General features: G+C 38.5%; 1 protein-coding gene across 1 annotated transcript; it reads right to left on the reverse strand.

Annotated features, from left to right (window-relative positions):
- Positions 1-8,087: 8,087 nt before the first annotated feature.
- LOC137009092 (nuclear factor 7, ovary-like) lies at positions 8,088-14,390 on the reverse strand. Its single transcript, XM_067371017.1, has 6 exons — positions 13,986-14,390; positions 13,776-13,871; positions 9,046-9,276; positions 8,946-8,968; positions 8,789-8,907; positions 8,088-8,572 (listed from the first exon to the last, which is right to left on the reverse strand). The coding sequence occupies exons 1-6, from the start codon at positions 14,388-14,390 to the stop codon at positions 8,088-8,090; spliced, it is 1,359 nt and encodes a 452-aa protein (XP_067227118.1).
- Between the last annotated feature and the right edge of the window lie 2,532 nt (positions 14,391-16,922).

Genomic DNA, 16,922 nt, shown 5'->3' on the forward strand with positions numbered 1-16,922 from the left:
ATTTACCTCAGCATAGTTAAATAATTAGAGTTAATTAGAGTTAAACACCACTGTTTCCTTCTTCTTATGTAAATTTGATTTGTGCAAAAGACCTCTGAAGAACAACATAACACTGACTGTGATGGAACAGTCAGGATCATTAATATGTATGCCCCCAAATTTTGCACATGCCAGCCCATGTTCAAGGCATTAGAGAAGGGCAGCCAGTATTAATGTCTGAAGCTGCACAGCTGAATCAATAGACTTTATGTAGATAGTGAAGCAAGGACAATAGCGAAAAATGGCAGATGGAGCAATAATAACTGACATGATCCATGATAACATGATATTTTTAGTGATATTTGTAAATTGTCTTTCTAAATGTTTCGTTAGCATGTTGCTAATGTACTGTTAAATGTGGTTAAAGTTACCATCGTTTCTTACTGTATTCACGGAGATAAGAGCCGTCGTTATTTTCATTTTTAAACACTTGCAGTCTGTATAATTCATAAACACAATTTCATTCTTTATAAATCTCTCCAAAAGTGTAGCATTAGCCGTTAGCCACGGAGCACTATCAAACTCATCTTGTGAAAAGGGGTTCTAGAGCACCTTTTGTCATGATCACTAGTGAGAGTGCCCTTTCAGCCACTAGAGGGCACTCCATTCCTGACTCTCATTTCCACCCATTGCATTCACTACATTACCCATAACGCACTGCCGGACTCATTATCCCTTTATCACATCATTACAACCAGCTGTCATGTATTATGTAATCAGTGTCTGTCTATTTATACCCTGTCTGTTTCTGTTCACATCCTGGAGTTTTCAGTTCACATTCCCGGTTTGTGTTGTTTCCTGTTCCTGTGTTTTGTTATTGTTTTTGATGGACTGATTACCTGGCTTTTGACCCATGCTTGTTTGTGGACTACGATTTTGGATTACCCTAAATAAACACCTGCACTTGGATCTGTCTCTCGTCTCTGTGTGTGAGCCACCGTGACAGAAAACTCCAGCATCTAAGGATCCAGCAGGATGGGGATCCACATCACTCCTCCTACCACTGTGAGGGAACGGATGGCTCGCCTGAGCAATCTAACCACCCTGCGGCAACAGGGTCATCAGGTCGGTGGATTGGCACAAATGTTCTGGACCCTGGCGGCAGGGCTAGGTTACAATGATGCGTGTCTGATTGACCTTTTCAATGGTTGTCTGGATGACCCGTTGCCGTCGAGGAAGATAGATGGATTGGGTGACATGGATTTTTGGGGGTTCGTCTACTACCTCGAAGATCGGGGTAGGGGGATCCCACCTAATCTACCAGGCAGTGTACATGCTCCAGCCCATGAATCCGTTCCAGAAGTCACAGGGGAGGTAGGCACTGAGCTTCTGCCTAACCCTGGTAAAAGGAGGAGGAGGAGAAGGAGGAAGGTTCCCTTTTTCCCCCAAGGTCCAGAGCCCGCTCCAGAGCCCGCTTCAGTCAGTGAGTCCACTCCAGAGCCCGCTCCAGCCAGTGAGTCCACTCCAGAGCCCGCTCCAGCCAGTGAGTCCACTCCAGAGCCCGCTCCAGCCAGTGAGTCCACTCCAGAGCCCGCTCCAGCCAGTGAGTCCACTCCAGAGCCCGCTCCAGCCAGTGAGTCCACTCCAGAGCCCGCTCCAGCCAGTGAGTCCACTCCAGAGCCCGCTCTAACCAGTGAGCCTGTATCAGAGCCCGCTCCGGTCAGTAAGTCCGCTCCAGCCAGTGAGTCCATTTTGGGTGAGCCACTGCCTCACCCTCATAAGCGGAGGAGAAGGAGGAAAAGGGCTTCCTCTGTCCTACAAGGCCTGGAGACCACTCTAGTGGTTGTTCGTGGGTTCTCCAAGCACCTTGCCCTGCCGGCGCCACCGAAGCGCCTTGCCCTGCCGGCGCCACCTAAGCGCCTTGCCCTGCCGGCGCCAACTAAGCGCCTTTCCCTGCTGGCGCCAACTAAGCGCCTTTCCCTGCCGGCGCCACCGAAGCGCCTTGCCCTGCCGGCGCCACCTAAGCGCCTTGCCCTGCCGGTGCCAACTAAGCGCCTTTCCCTGCCGGCGCCAACTAAGCGCCTTTCCCTGCCGGCGCCAACTAAGCGCCTTGCCCTGCCTCCTGAGCAGCCAGAGCCGGCCACGGAAACCGTCACCAAGCTGCCCGCTCTCCCTGATACGGCCATGGAGCACCCTTGGTCAGCCCTGCCGCCGCCACCCAGATCTTCTGCCCTGCCGCCGTCCAAATCTTCTGCCCTGCCGCCACTGCCCAGGCCGTCTGAACCGTTGGAACCAGCCTGGTCAGTTCCTCCGGCACCACCCTGGCAATCAGCCAGGACTCCAGACCCGCTGGAACCAGCCTGGTCAGTTCCTCCAGCGCCACCCTGGCAATCAGCCAGGATTCCAGACCCTCTGGAACCAGCCTGGTCAGTTCCTCCAGCACCACCCTGGCTTTCAGTGGGGCGCCCTGGATCTGGCCCGCCATCCCTCCCCCTGATCCTCCTCCGGTCCACCTCCCTCCTGAGTTTTTTGTGTTCTTGTGTTTTGTCTGGTGGAGCGTCAGGTAGCCGCTCCTTTGAGGGGGGGTAATGTCATGATCACTAGTGAGAGTGCCCTTTCAGCCACTAGAGGGCACTCCATTCCGGACTCTCATTTCCACCCATTGCATTCACTACATTATCCATAACGCACTGCCGGACTCATTATCCCTTTATCACATCATTACAACCAGCTGTCATGTATTATGTAATCAGTGTCTGTCTATTTATACCCTGTCTGTTTCTGTTCACATCCTGGAGTTTTCAGTTCACATTCCCGGTTTGTGTTGTTTCCTGTTCCTGTGTTTTGTTATTGTTTTTGATGGACTGATTACCTGGCTTTTGACCCATGCTTGTTTGTGGACTACGATTTTGGATTACCCTAAATAAACACCTGCACTTGGATCTGTCTCTCGTCTCTGTGTGTGAGCCACCGTGACACCTTTAACAGGGGATCGGCCAAAAATGCACCTGCACATTTAAACTAAATCTAGTACCAAAGTGAAAATGAAAATTAAATGAAAAGTGTCGATTGCGGCATTTAATATAGATCTGCTTATTGCGTTATACTTTTTACACATTTTACAGTATTGCGCATTATAACCAATCACACACGATTCTGTTGAGCTTAAAATTGCAATGGCCAAACAGAGGCGTTCAGATTAGTCATCACTGAAACGACTTAATTCTGCACTCGCGCGAATGCTCTCAGTCTCATCATAAACTGATAAACATAAACAGAATTGGTGATTGTGCTCTTGAGAGCATCAAAACTAATATAAACAAGTTTTCTTTTTACAATGTTTTTTTTTTTTTTTTTTGCAGCGTTGAGCAATGTCACAAACATATCTGAAGATTTCTTGAACGCATGAGTTTTTGTCCAGTGCTGAGATCTGCACACTCAAATCCTCTCATTATAATTTAACTTTTAACAAAAAAAAGCATAGTTATTAAGTAGGCCAAATAAAATATTCATTGTACAGTCAGCTTAATTGATTAGCCAAACTTTGTGAGATTGCAATGAATTAAGATGAGTGACAGCTTAGTGGTTATAAAGGGAATGCTTTCATGCACGCTTTCTAGGCGATATAGGCGTAATTCATTCAGAATTTAAAGATAACACAATTTTTGGTGTTTATATTGGGATCTGTAGGTTGCTGATAGGCAACACATAACTATTTCATGACATAGACTCTATGTGTTTTATGTGAATCACATCTAGCCTGACCCTATAGTTGGTTCATGTCTCCTACAAAGATAGCTAAAGTTAGCTTATAATCATAATTGTAATTGAGGAATCATAAAAGCTATGTAACAAGGATGGTCAAATTGTTGGATTCCCTAATAAAAAGATTTTAAACACAAAAGAGTATAAATGAATGACTATTCATTGACTACTAAGTCTTTAACAAAATGCCTTTAACAGTAAACTCTTTCTATTGTTAACAGATCAGACAATGGTAGGCAGAAATCTCTCAAGATCTCAACAGAGGCTTAAACAACTCCACAGACAACATTACCAGCTTCACTTATTACTAACCAGATTGGTTAGAGATTTCGGTAACACTTTACAGTACGGGTGCACTAATATGTATTAATTCATGCTTAACTAATACACAGATAATCACAAGTTAATGTTTGACTCATGAAGAACTAAACCATTAATTAAAGATTACTGCATCAGCAACTAATGAAGACTCTATATGATTAATAGATTAAGTAATGTATGAATTGTTATTAATTCAATGTGTCTTAATGTAATAATTCCTTAATAACATATTTTATTAACTAAAAGTGTAAATTAATGTGTTAATTACCACAATGGTTTGAAGCCATGTACTTCAACTTCCAGTTGTCTGTTTAATTAGTCATTAGCTAATGATTTGAAAATGTATCATTATGTTATGACTTTACGGTAACGCTTTAGATTACAGCCCGGAAAGTACTGCGTAATTACAATGAATTTACAGCATAACTTTAAATAATTATAGTGTAACTATACAGTAAGTATGTGTAAGTATAGGGGAACAATATGTAAAGTATTGGGAATAAAGGGGTAACAACCAGGAAAATAACAAATTATTTATACTGTAAATATTTTATATCTAAGGGGTACTTATGACATGTAACTAAGGGGTAAATATGACATTACGGGCCGTAAATTAAAGTGGAGCTTGTTACCCTCTTATTTCATGTAGTTACAGGGTAAGTATAACATTACGGGCCGTAAATTGAAGTGGAGCTTGTTGCACTCTTATTTCATGTAGTTACAGGGTAAGTAATTAATAAAATGCAAACAATCTGATATCACTGACTCTGAAACCTTTATTTGAAAAACAACTTTATTAAAAACAGGTCTACAACACTTATTATTCATTTTTTAAAATCAACTTTTCATTTCAAACTCTAAAGTCCTGACAGAAAGTAACAGGTTTTGTCCATTTTTTGGTTGTTGTTGTTTCTCGCTTGGCTTCCTCCTGCTCTTGTTTCTCAGCTGATGAATCTTAAGAAGGAATCCCGTTGCTATTCTGTATTATAAGAAAATACAGTACACCCAGAAATTCACTATGGAAATTCATGGTTTAGTCTATTCATCTTTTCGCTTCCGACCAGCTGTCACCAGCGCCTGCATGAGAGTCGACTTCGCGTTCGATGAAGCACATTGAAATGAGCAACGTGAAGCTTTCATGACGTTCTCGCGGGAGATTCGTGTGAAACTCGCGCGAGAACTGCCGTCTCTGTTATTCTGTCTTGTTTGTTTCTCATTCTCATTATCTGTTATCCTGTGTATTTTGTTGTGAGCATTACTAAAAAAAAAATTAAAAAAAAAAAAAAAAAAAACTGACAGCATCCAACATCTGCGTGAGTTTCTCGCACGCCTACGTCACGCTTCAAGTTACGTCAAGCATGAACTCTCAACCCTCGCAGAAGACAGCTGGTCGAAAGTTTTAAAAATATTAAAATATATGGTATTTTTCTTACAAATACGTATCGTTTCACTTCAGAAGACATCGATTCATCCATTGGGGTCGTATGGATTACTGTAGTTATTGCTGTTTGTGCTGTTTGATGCTTCGACTTTTAGGAACATGTGAGCTTGCATTATAAAGCGTTCCCAGCTGATTTATTTTTTTTTCCTAAAATCCTTTTTTTTGTTCATCTTAAGAAGGAAAGTCGTATACATCTCAGATGGCATGAGGGTAAATGATGAGTAAATGATGAGCACATTTCCGGGTGTACTGTATTTTTTAAATACAGAATAGCAAATGGGATTCCCTCTTAAGATTCATCAGTGGAATGAAAGAAAAAGAGGAACAAGAGGAGGAGGAAGCCAAGCAAGAGAAACGAATAAGAAGTGTTGTAACTTTAAATCTGTTTTGAAATAAGTTGTTTTTCAGATAAAGTTTTCCAAGTGATATGACTGTTTGCGTTTTTATTTATTTATTTATTATTAATTACTTACCCTGTAACTACATGAAACAAGAGTGTAACAAGCTCCACTTTAATTTACGGCCGTAATGTCATACTTACCCTGTAACTACATGAAACAAGAGTGTAACAAGCTCCACTTTAATTTACGGCCCATAATGTCATACTTACCCTGTAACTACATGAAACAAGAGTGTAACAAGCTCCACTTTAATTTACGGCCCGTAATGTCATACTTACCCTGTAACTCCATGAAATAAGAGGGTAACAAGCTCCACTTTAATTTACGGCCCGTAATGTCATATTTACCCCTTAGTTACATGTCATAAGTACCCCTTAGTTATAAAATATTTACAGTATAAAATAATTTGTTATTTTCCTGGTTGTTACCCCTTTATTTCCAATACTTCACATATTGTTCCCCTATACTTACACATACTTACTGTATAGTTACACTATAATTATTGAAAGTTACGCTGTAAATTTGTTGTAATTACGCAGTACTTTCCGGGCTGTAATCTAAAGTGTTACCGACTTTACTTGTTGAGGCACATGACTATTAACTAATTGTTAAGTAATATGTAATTATGGGTTTTGAAAGTTGCTTAGCAGCGAGTGTAACATCAGGGAATGTGTATGAAGGATGGGTAAGTTGGGCACCACACAAATATCAGCACACCAGAATCTGAACTACTGACCACTGTTACACTGTGTTTAAACTGGACGGGACCATTATCGAGTCATGTGACAGACCATTGCAAGTCCATTTGTCCTTCATAACATAAATGACGTTTTGTTGTGTTGTGTCGGGTCGCATCCAGTGTAGAATCACTATCATTGATTATAATGGGTTCTATTGTCTTTGTCTGGTCTTGACACAGAGTTACGAAACAGCAGTGCCCGGCCACATGTTCACAGCCTTATTAATTGCTTAATTATCTCATTAACTTTAACTCTTCTTCAGTGTTACTTTAACACTATTAGAGAGGGCCCATATGTACTCTGAGCAGAGCTGGTTTAACTCTGGGGATTTTACTGTGTATTTACTCATGCAGTATAAACACATATATGGTAAAATATATTATATAACACATTTCTTGTATTTTATAACTATCTACATTTTAAATGTTTCATATTTTTAAGTTTATTAACAAAAGCACACCTGCATGTAATAAAGTTTCTACCAAATAGACTATCACTGTGCTGTGACTAACACAGCCATTACTGTTTAAATAAAGTAATTATAGTGTTAATGGTGTTCATCCAATCATCAACCTAACCCCAGGCTCTACTCTTCAGCACAATGGTAACCCCCAAAACTCACACATACCAGAAAACTATACAAAATAATACAACTTTAAACACTAACAGATCTCCCCCTATATCAATATTAAGCAAAACACATGAAATAACACTTAATTTTAACATTTACTCTCCTTTAACAGTCAGAAGCGAAGCATGCTGGGAACTAGAAGTCTGCTGTAACTCATTCCATGAATGTGTGTATATGTGTGTACAATGCATTCACATTTATATGGGAACATGTATTTGCAATATATGTACACAATAAAGGATAAAACTTTATGAATGTAATGCTATTTTTGTCCTCATTTCTAAATATTTTATATGTATCAATATATATCCATACATGGTCAATGCATATATTGCAGTATATTGAAAAATATAAGCAGAAGTTTCCCATATATGAAAATGTATTATGTAATATATTGCATTATATTTTGCAGTATATTCCCATTGTTTTTGTTCCATAAGGAAGTAAACCGACAAGGGTAACACATTGATACGAATTAATCTGTTGGTGTTTAACAGCGTCTGTCTATGAAGTGTGAATTGGCCTTAACAGCTCTAGAACATTTCAATGTTTGTTTCACTCCACTCCAACTGAAATATTGTATAAAGCAATCAAACTCAGAATCATGTTATGCTGAATCTGCATGGTTGTGATCAATTGCAGCCTTGGGCCCAGTCACAGCCTCAATGATATTTATAACAACAGTGTGTGAGAGTGTGATGTGGTTTAAATATCGGAAGGCATGTTGACTACGAATTATACCCCCCCCCCCCCATTTTTGACTTCACCCCCAATGAAAGCAGGTTGATCCAGACCTACAGTTGTAATGTTTACAAACTATTTAACTGTAAGATCCTCAGATGGGAAAGAGTATAAAAGAATGGAAAGAGTGTGTCAGTGAAGGTGGTTGTGAATGTGTGTAGATGTGTGTTAGTTACAGGATCAGAGAATGACACTGTTCCTCTGTCATAGTCCAGATCAATTCTCACACGATCAAGCTTTTGTTCAACAAGAAATCCAGACTGTGTCAGATTGTACCCCACACTCCAGACATCACTGTGAGGGAAATCACGTCCCTTCCTCTGGTTTGATGCTGTAGTTACTCCAAGACACCAGTATGAACTGTCTTTAACCTCCACATCCCAGCAGTGTGTTCCTGAGTCAAAACCCTCTAAACCCAGAACACATTCATACCAGTCAAATCTCTCTGGATTGTCAGGACATGGATCGGGGTTCCAGTTGCTTGTCACGCTAGTCAGATCATCAGACAGGGCGAGATGTGGATGAGCAGTGTTTGGATCCAGAATCACAGGAGCTGATGAGACACAATCAACAGCTGCTTAAGAGGTCTTAATAGTTGTGTGTATTGTTTTAAAGTAGTTTCTTGTTACTGTCGGTTATGTTTCATTTAATAATTAATTAATTGTTCATTTTAAAATTTTCAAAAAATTTGTACAGAACCAGGTCAGGATCTTTAACTTTCCATCCATCATTTCCACTGTATAGCAGCACAGATCTTTTCCAGACTCACTGTTTTGGACAATGTCCTGCATCTTCTTCCAGACTCTGAACTGCAGGTTGCCCAAGTAATGTGACACATGAATCAAAGCTCCAGAAGCCATCTGTGGATCCGGCTGTGAGATCTGGATCAGAATCAGAGAGACCAGAGACACCAGCAGATCACTCACCTTTCCATTGAGACTGGAAACTCCTGCAGAACAAACACACCATTTATCATCAAGAACTCAATCAACCATCAATCAATCAATCAATGATCTGAAATCAGACCTTCAGAAAGCAGACGTCATTGTCTTTCTTCATCTCCTCCATGTCTTTGATTGTGTGTGAAAGAGCTGATATGTGTCTGTTCATCTCCTCCAGCTTCTCCTTCATCATCTGCTTCTTCTGCTCCTCTTCCTCCCTCAGTGCAGTGATTGTAGCTTCTTCTTCATCTCTGAGAAACTGATGAAGCTTCTCAAACTGCTGTTTAATCTGATGCTCTGTGTGCTCAGTTTGAGACTGAAATAAAATCACATTCACATCAATCATCTCAAAGACACAACTGATTCTGGAGCAGCATGAAGAGTGAGTAAATGTGGGATAGTTAACTTTAACTTTATGAAGTACCAGTACTGTAGTAGTAGATGCTCTGTGTCTGTTGGGTCAAAATACACATTCTCAATCTCATCAGCATCTCTTCACAAAACAACACAATTTTAAATGGCTTTTTAAGAAGATACATTAATATATGGTATCATCTGAAAGCATAACAACTGAACTATGAAGATGTTTCTGTGTATAATGGTTGAGATTAAACTTGCTTTAAATAAATGTAAATATTTTCACCTATTTAACAACTACTTATTACACAGCTTATTAACTTACAACCCATAAGTGTTGCCTCAAATTCTTGTTAACAAGCACTAGACATGCTTATTCTGTGCATTTTGCAGGTTAAACATTTTTTTCGAGATGAATATATAACCTTGTACAAAAATACCATATAAAAAGGTACTGCAGGGTTTAAAAATGTTTTGCAGGACATAAGGGCATGAATTTAGTAAAGTGACGGTCTCTGTAAAAAAACGTTTTTTTTTCAGCGTCGTGTCATTTTACGTCACTAAAGGGAGTCGTTTGCCGAGCTCAGTGTTGATTCAGTGCAGAGTAGGCTGGTATTCAGTGACAGCGGTCGTGAATCAGTGTGTTTTCTGTAGTTTTTGTATTCTGTTTATCATCGTCATGGTCAATTATTGTGTTTGTGGAGGTTGCACAAACTTCAGCCTGTCAGGACATCGAGTCCAGAGGTTTAATAACAAGAAAAACTACGCACTATCTTCTGTGCCGGGGTGTGTTGTGCAGGTGAAGAGACGGGACTTCACTTCTGCATCTGCGTCGAAAAACGCGATATGATGGAGTTCAACATTGTAATACTACTGTAAATGATGATATTAAATGAATAAACTTACACACGCGATATTCTTCACCGTTTTTACTTTAATCAATTTCAACACTGATGAATACAAATTATGTACACATGCATACAGTCTCACACTTACACAAAACAGTTTTGAATTATGTGCTGGTAATGTAAATACTCCAATTTCATTCATGCCATACTGTAAACGTATACATTCAAGTTCACACAACTACATAATCATGGCGTCATATACATCCTCACACTATCAGTGAATGGGCACGGAATAAACTCATAACACAGAATTAATGAATAAAGGATAACATTACATGAAACACATACAGTAACACTATATGTTTGGCCGCCGGCGGGAGACATGATCACAGATCCGTCAGAGATGCAGCTTGATGTGAATTGTGCACCGTAAATCTTTATTATTATTATTTTATCATTTCATTTGCTAACTACCAAATCAGTCGTGATGAGAAACCGCTATATCACGTAACTTTAGTGTGGACGGATATTAACGCGTGTGAAATACGCCTGATCAAGGTTTATTAGATTCTGTTATTAGTAATCAATAACGTTACGCCTAGATGACCAATAGCTTTGCTATTGCCTGATTCATGATAATAATCTGTACAATATTGTGATCTGAGCACATACCATTAGCTAAGCTAACATCGGTCGCTGCCCTGTTCTCCACTGCTTCTCCTCACACAACAGTTCAATTTGTCTATTTTGACCATTATTCTGTCTAATCCTGGCCTGTCCCTGCTCTCTTAAACACATAGCAGGCTAATTGTATGGCTGTGATTAGTTATACGAGTATAAATAAGCATTTACAGTTTCCTCAGCGTCCGAACTGTCATTGTGATCCATTGTTTTCCTATTGTTTATATTGATCGCGCTCCCTTGAGTTATGTCACTTCCGATTTGACATTTTTCAGATGCGGAAGTAAAATTCTCTCACAAAAAACGACTCCAGAAGCCTATGTAGCGTATTTATACGTGTTTTTTCAAGAAAATCTATTTAATACGTTATTTTTCTATACATTGAATCACTGAAGCTCTAACCTGCAATATGCCCTTTAAAACATAGACAGTTAAAAACATAAACTGTCTTTCTAAAAAAAGACAGTTTATGTTTTGTCCAATTTTCTTTGAATTTTCGATCTAAATCAGTCTTTTGTCTATTAGAATAATTGTGTATTCGTGTTCAGATAGGCTACACCACTGTATCAGTGTCCAGTTTGCACATATAATTCATTTGAAGAAGACTTGATGAAATATGTGTGCATAACTACACCCTGCTGGTTAATGTTTGGTGCAGGAGAATGTGTGAAATATGTCTATAAAAACTTTAAACACGGATACTTTATTCTGTATGAGCTATGTTCCACGTGGCTAGTGTTGTTAAACTCATCACGGACCTCCGCGCTGAAACCGATCATATGTGTGCTCCGTGTGTATCATGACAATCATATTTTTCATATGTTCGTATTTAAACTCCAGTTCTGACCGCATCACGAACAAAATACAAACAACACTCAAGTGCTTGCTGTGAAAACAGACACGTGGTTCGCGTGTTTGAACGCAGCTAGAGCAGGCAGAGATGAATGAACAGCACTTTTGGGACATTTGAATTCTCCGCTGTAATGCGATCTCATGCGAACATATATTTTCCATTTGTGCTGGTAGATTAGCAAAACAATCCACATGCACACAAACCTCTGCTCTGGTCTCATTGCAGGAAAACACATTTTTGTGTTGTAGCACTGAGGAAACAAGCACCTGCTACGAAACCATGTCTCTGAATAACAACAGAGACCGAGGCAAGAGAAGTGATACTTCCTCATGCATAATACCACGATTATAATCTTATGCATACTACAGCGCAGTGATTGGATTGAATGAGCTTTAAGTCATGAATAAATGCAGAAACTGTTGAAGTCAGAGTGTTCGACCAGCCCATACTGGAGCCAATCAGCACTTCGGATCTTGCCGGTAGTACACAATGACGTCAGATTTTGTGACGTTGCTCCGACTTTGCTTTTCAAACCAGAAGACAGAAATTGCTCTGAAAAATTCAAAAATAACTAATTTCAACTTTTTAATAAAATTAATGAGTACCTTTTGTGTTTTCAATGATGTGCAGCCTTTACATATCTGTTCACAGCTCAAAAAATGTGTTCTGGGGTTTCATGACCCTTTAAGTTTAACTTAAAATATAGATAATGAGTCTGAATCATGGATGTTGACTGGGAGAGAATTTGAAAGGTGTGGAGAAGCACGGCTAAAGGCCCTATGGCCCATGGTGGTTAGACGAGCAGAAGGTGTATGGAGGAGACCCAAAGAAGAAGAGCGGAGAGTTCAAGAAGGAATGTAAGGCTGTAAAAGATCTGAAAGGTAAGGTGGAGAGAGGTTATGAAGAGATTTGTAAGTGAGGAGAAGAATTTTAAATTCAATCCAGAATTTGATAGGAAGCCAATGCAGCTGTTGAAGTGATGGGGTAATATGTTGTATAGATGGAGTCCGGGTTATGATATGAGCAGCAGAATTCTGAATCAGTTTGGTTTATGAAGATATTTGTGTGGTAAACCAATTAAAAGAGAATTGCAGTAGTCAATGTGAGAGGTGACAAGCGAATGAACAAGAACAGCAAAACTATGAGGATTGTCAAAAGATGACCCTCAAGTTCCTAAACTGGTGGGAAAGGGAACGCGGAAGAACCATCAATGGACAAAGATAAACTGCAGGACCTAGAGATAATAGATTTAGTGCCAATAAGGAGTACTTCAGTCTTACTGCCATTACGTTTGAGAAAGTTGGCAGAAAACCAAACTTTTAATTTGTCTATTCAGTTGGTAAGACAGGCAGGTTGAAAAGTGGAATCAGGGTTTGTGGATACATAAAGCTGTGTATCATCAGCGTAACAGTGGAATTTAATACCGTATTTTTAGAACATTTTACCACGTGGGAGAAGGTAAATTAGGAACAATAGGGGACCTAGGACAGAACTTTGGGGACACGACGGCTAACAGAAGAAGGTTGGGATTTAAATTTTTTTAGTTGTACAAACTGTGTACGGTTTGAAAGGTATGAAGTGAACCAGGCGTAAGGAATAACAGTGATACCAATGGCGGACAACAGAATATTGTGTGAAATGGTCTCAAAAGCTGCAGTCAAATCAAGCAAAACAAGAATGGGTAAGGATTGAATAACAAGAATTGGAGTATGTCAGAAAAGAAAATTAAAAATCAAAAATATTTATAGAAGATTTACCCATTTAACTTGTTTTTAATTATTCAGTTTGGGTTAAAGTATGGTGTAGCCTATTATAAAAAAAAAAAAAGTAAAGTAAACTAGCCAGAAAATATGATATATAAACATTCTTTTAGTTATTACAGACAGCTATTTAGGCTTTAGCATACCCACATCAAACCAGAGTTTGCAGTAATTATTATTATTATTATTATTATTATTAGGAGTTTGCTGTCTTATAAAGCAAGTGTGAGTTCCAGTCAATAAATATAATTATGTCAGACAAACAAATTCAGCAGTTCTAATAAAATTTGCTAATGTTAAAATAATTAATCCTCACCTTGATCTGTTGAGCTGTTTTCTCAAACTCTCCTTTAATGTTTTTATTGTGTTTAAGTTTCTCTTGTAAGGACTTCAGTGCTGTATTGAGCTCCTCCTGCAATTTAAAGTGAAAATCTATAAGACACCAGAGATTTCTATAATATGCCCAAAATGGTAAAAAGAAAAGTGCATGTTTGTGACCACATTTTTTCTCTGATATAAACCTTACCTTGTATGATGAAACAGCTTCACTGATGGGTCTGAATTTATGATTTTCATGTTGTTGTGAATCTCTGCACACTAAACACACAGGCTGTTTGTCCTCCAGACAGAAGAGTTTGAGTTTCTCACTGTGTAAACTGCAGATCTCCTCAGATCCTGATGAACGCCTCTCATTTCTCTTCTTCAGGAACGACTCACACAAGTTTTTTAACACAAGATTATTTGGAGGATCATTTCTTGAGGATCTCCTCTTGCAGACGGGACACTCCTGAGTTTCCTTGGTTCTCCAGAACTGTTGAAGACACTCTTTACAGAAACTGTGACTACAAGATAAAACAACAGGAGCATTGAAGATTTCATGACACACGGGACAAGACAAATCATCCTCAGACAGTGAAGCCATTTTAACCATTTGAGCACCTTAATTTTTCTTTTTAATTTTTCTTAATTTCACTTCCACTTTCCGAGTTATTGTTTCATGAGTCATTTTCTGATAAACAATGTAAGAGGGTGGGATTTCTGTTCACATGGGTGTGTTGAAACAAGTGTGATTTCTCCAGGTTAATGTAAAAAAAATAATAATTCAAACGTATTTACATTAAAACTCTAAGTGTATATTAAATGTATTTTGAAACAACTTTAAGTATATTAAGTGTATTTTATGCTTAAGATCAGTTTTAAAGGATTAGTTCACTTTTAAATAAACTTTTCCTGATAATTTACACACCCCCATGTCATCCAAGATGTCCATGTCTTTCTTTCTTCAGTCGAAAAGAAATTAAGGTTTTTGATGAAAACATTCCAGGATTTTTCTCCTTATAGTGGACTTGAATGGGCACCAAATGACTGAAGGTCAAAATTAGTTTCGCTGCAGCTTCAGATTGTTCTACACGGTCCCAGATGAGAAATAAGGGTCTTATCTAGTGAAACCATCACTCATTTTCTGAAAAAAATTTAAAATTATATAAGTTTTAACCAGAAATGCTCATCTTGAACTAGCTCTCTTCTTCTTCTTCTTCTTCTTCTTCTTTATTAGAATTCCAGCAGTGTAGACGCTGCTAAGTGTATTACTGCCCTCCACAGGTCAAAGTTTGAACTAATTTTTATATGCAATATGCTAGTTCAATAGTATATAACAATTAGTTTGAACTTTGACCTGCGGAGGGCAGTAATACACTTAGCAGTGTCTACACTGCTGGAATTCTAATAAAGAAGAAGAAGAAGAGAGCTAGTTCAAGATGAGCATTTAAGGTTAAAACTTATATAATTTTCAATTTTTTTCAGAAAATGAGTGATGGCTTCACTAGATAAGACCCTTATTTCTCATCTGGGATCGTGTAGAACAATTTGAAGCTGCACTGAAACTAATTATGACCTTCAACTGTTTGGTGCCCATTGAAGTCCACTATAAGGAGAAAAATCCTGGAATGTTTTCATCAAAAACTTTCATTTCTTTTCGACTGAAGAAAGAAAGACATGAACATCTTGGATGACATGGGGGTGAGTAAATTATCAGGAAAAGTTTATTTAAAAGTGAACTAATCCTTTAAGCTATTTGCAAATTAATATATTGAAATTGTGTTAAATTGTGACCACTTCAAGTACATTTAGTGCAATTTAGTGTATTTATTTATAATTCATTTAAAATATACTTTAATACTTTTTTTTAACTACAGTTAGAATATATTTGAAGCTTCATTTTAATGTAACTTCAAGAACATTTCAGCTCATTAGAAATGCATTAGCATTACACTTCTGGTTTATTATAAAAAAATGTATTTATTTATTAAAAATGATATGATATATATCATGATATGGGTCTGCGCTAAATTTCACCTCAGCAGAATTTAGTATAACAGTTGTTTATTAAACACTGCATACTTTGAGGCCATTGCTAACAGAGAAGGCAGTTGCTCTTTGCATTATGTAGGGCCTCTTTAGCACTGAATAAAAATACTCCCTGCCAGGTACAATATTCTGATTGTTTTTTTTTTGTTTTTTTGTTTTTTTTTAATTCAGAAATATACTGGGGGGCAAGACCATGAAGTGCTTTGAAATGTGATGAGGAGTATTTTGTATTGAATTAGGAAAAGAACATGGAAGTAATGTGAGAAGATTTCTTTGAATAAGTGAGAACCCTAGCTGCAGAGTTTTGAATGTATAGGAGCTTATTAATTGTTGTGTATGATAAACCATAGAAAAGAGAATTACAATAGTCGAGTTGGGAAGTAATGAAGGCATGAACCAGTGTCTCAGCATCATTGGTATGGAAGAAGGGACGTAAACGTGCAATATTACAGAGGTGAAAGAAGGCAGACTTAGTGAGTGAAGAGATGTGTGGAAGGAAGGAGAGTGATGAGTCGAAGATTATACCCAGGTTTTTAACTGAGGTGGAAGGTTGGACCAAGACTCCTGCAATGTTAACACTGTCAAGACAGAAACGAGATACAGATTTCGGTGAACCAACAATTAGTAGATCTGTTTTATCTGTGTTGAATTTGAGAAAGTTACTGGTCATCCAGGTATTAACATAATAAATACAAGCAGATATGGAGTTGATGAGAGAAGGAGAATTGTGTTGAAAACTAATATAGAGTTGGGTGTTGTCTGCATAGCAGTGGAAGTCGAAGCCATGATGACGGATGATATTACCTAATGGGAGCATGTAAATGATGAACAGTAAAGGTCCAAGAACAGAACCCTGAGGAACACTTGGCTTGGAAGTGGACTTGGCTTGGTGAATAGAGATGTAATGCTGACATTCAGAAAGGTAAGAAATGAACCAGGATAGAGCAGTACCAGAAATACCAAGAGCAGAGAGTCGTGAAATGAGAATACTATGAGAGATTGTGTCAAAAGCAGAGGAAAGATCTAATAGAATTAAAATGCTATCATGCTGTTTCAGTGCTGTGGTGAGTGCGAAATCCGGATTGGAAACATTCAT

This window comes from Chanodichthys erythropterus, chromosome 3 (genome assembly GCF_024489055.1).
Source record: "Chanodichthys erythropterus isolate Z2021 chromosome 3, ASM2448905v1, whole genome shotgun sequence".
Lineage (NCBI taxonomy): Eukaryota > Metazoa > Chordata > Actinopteri > Cypriniformes > Xenocyprididae > Chanodichthys > Chanodichthys erythropterus.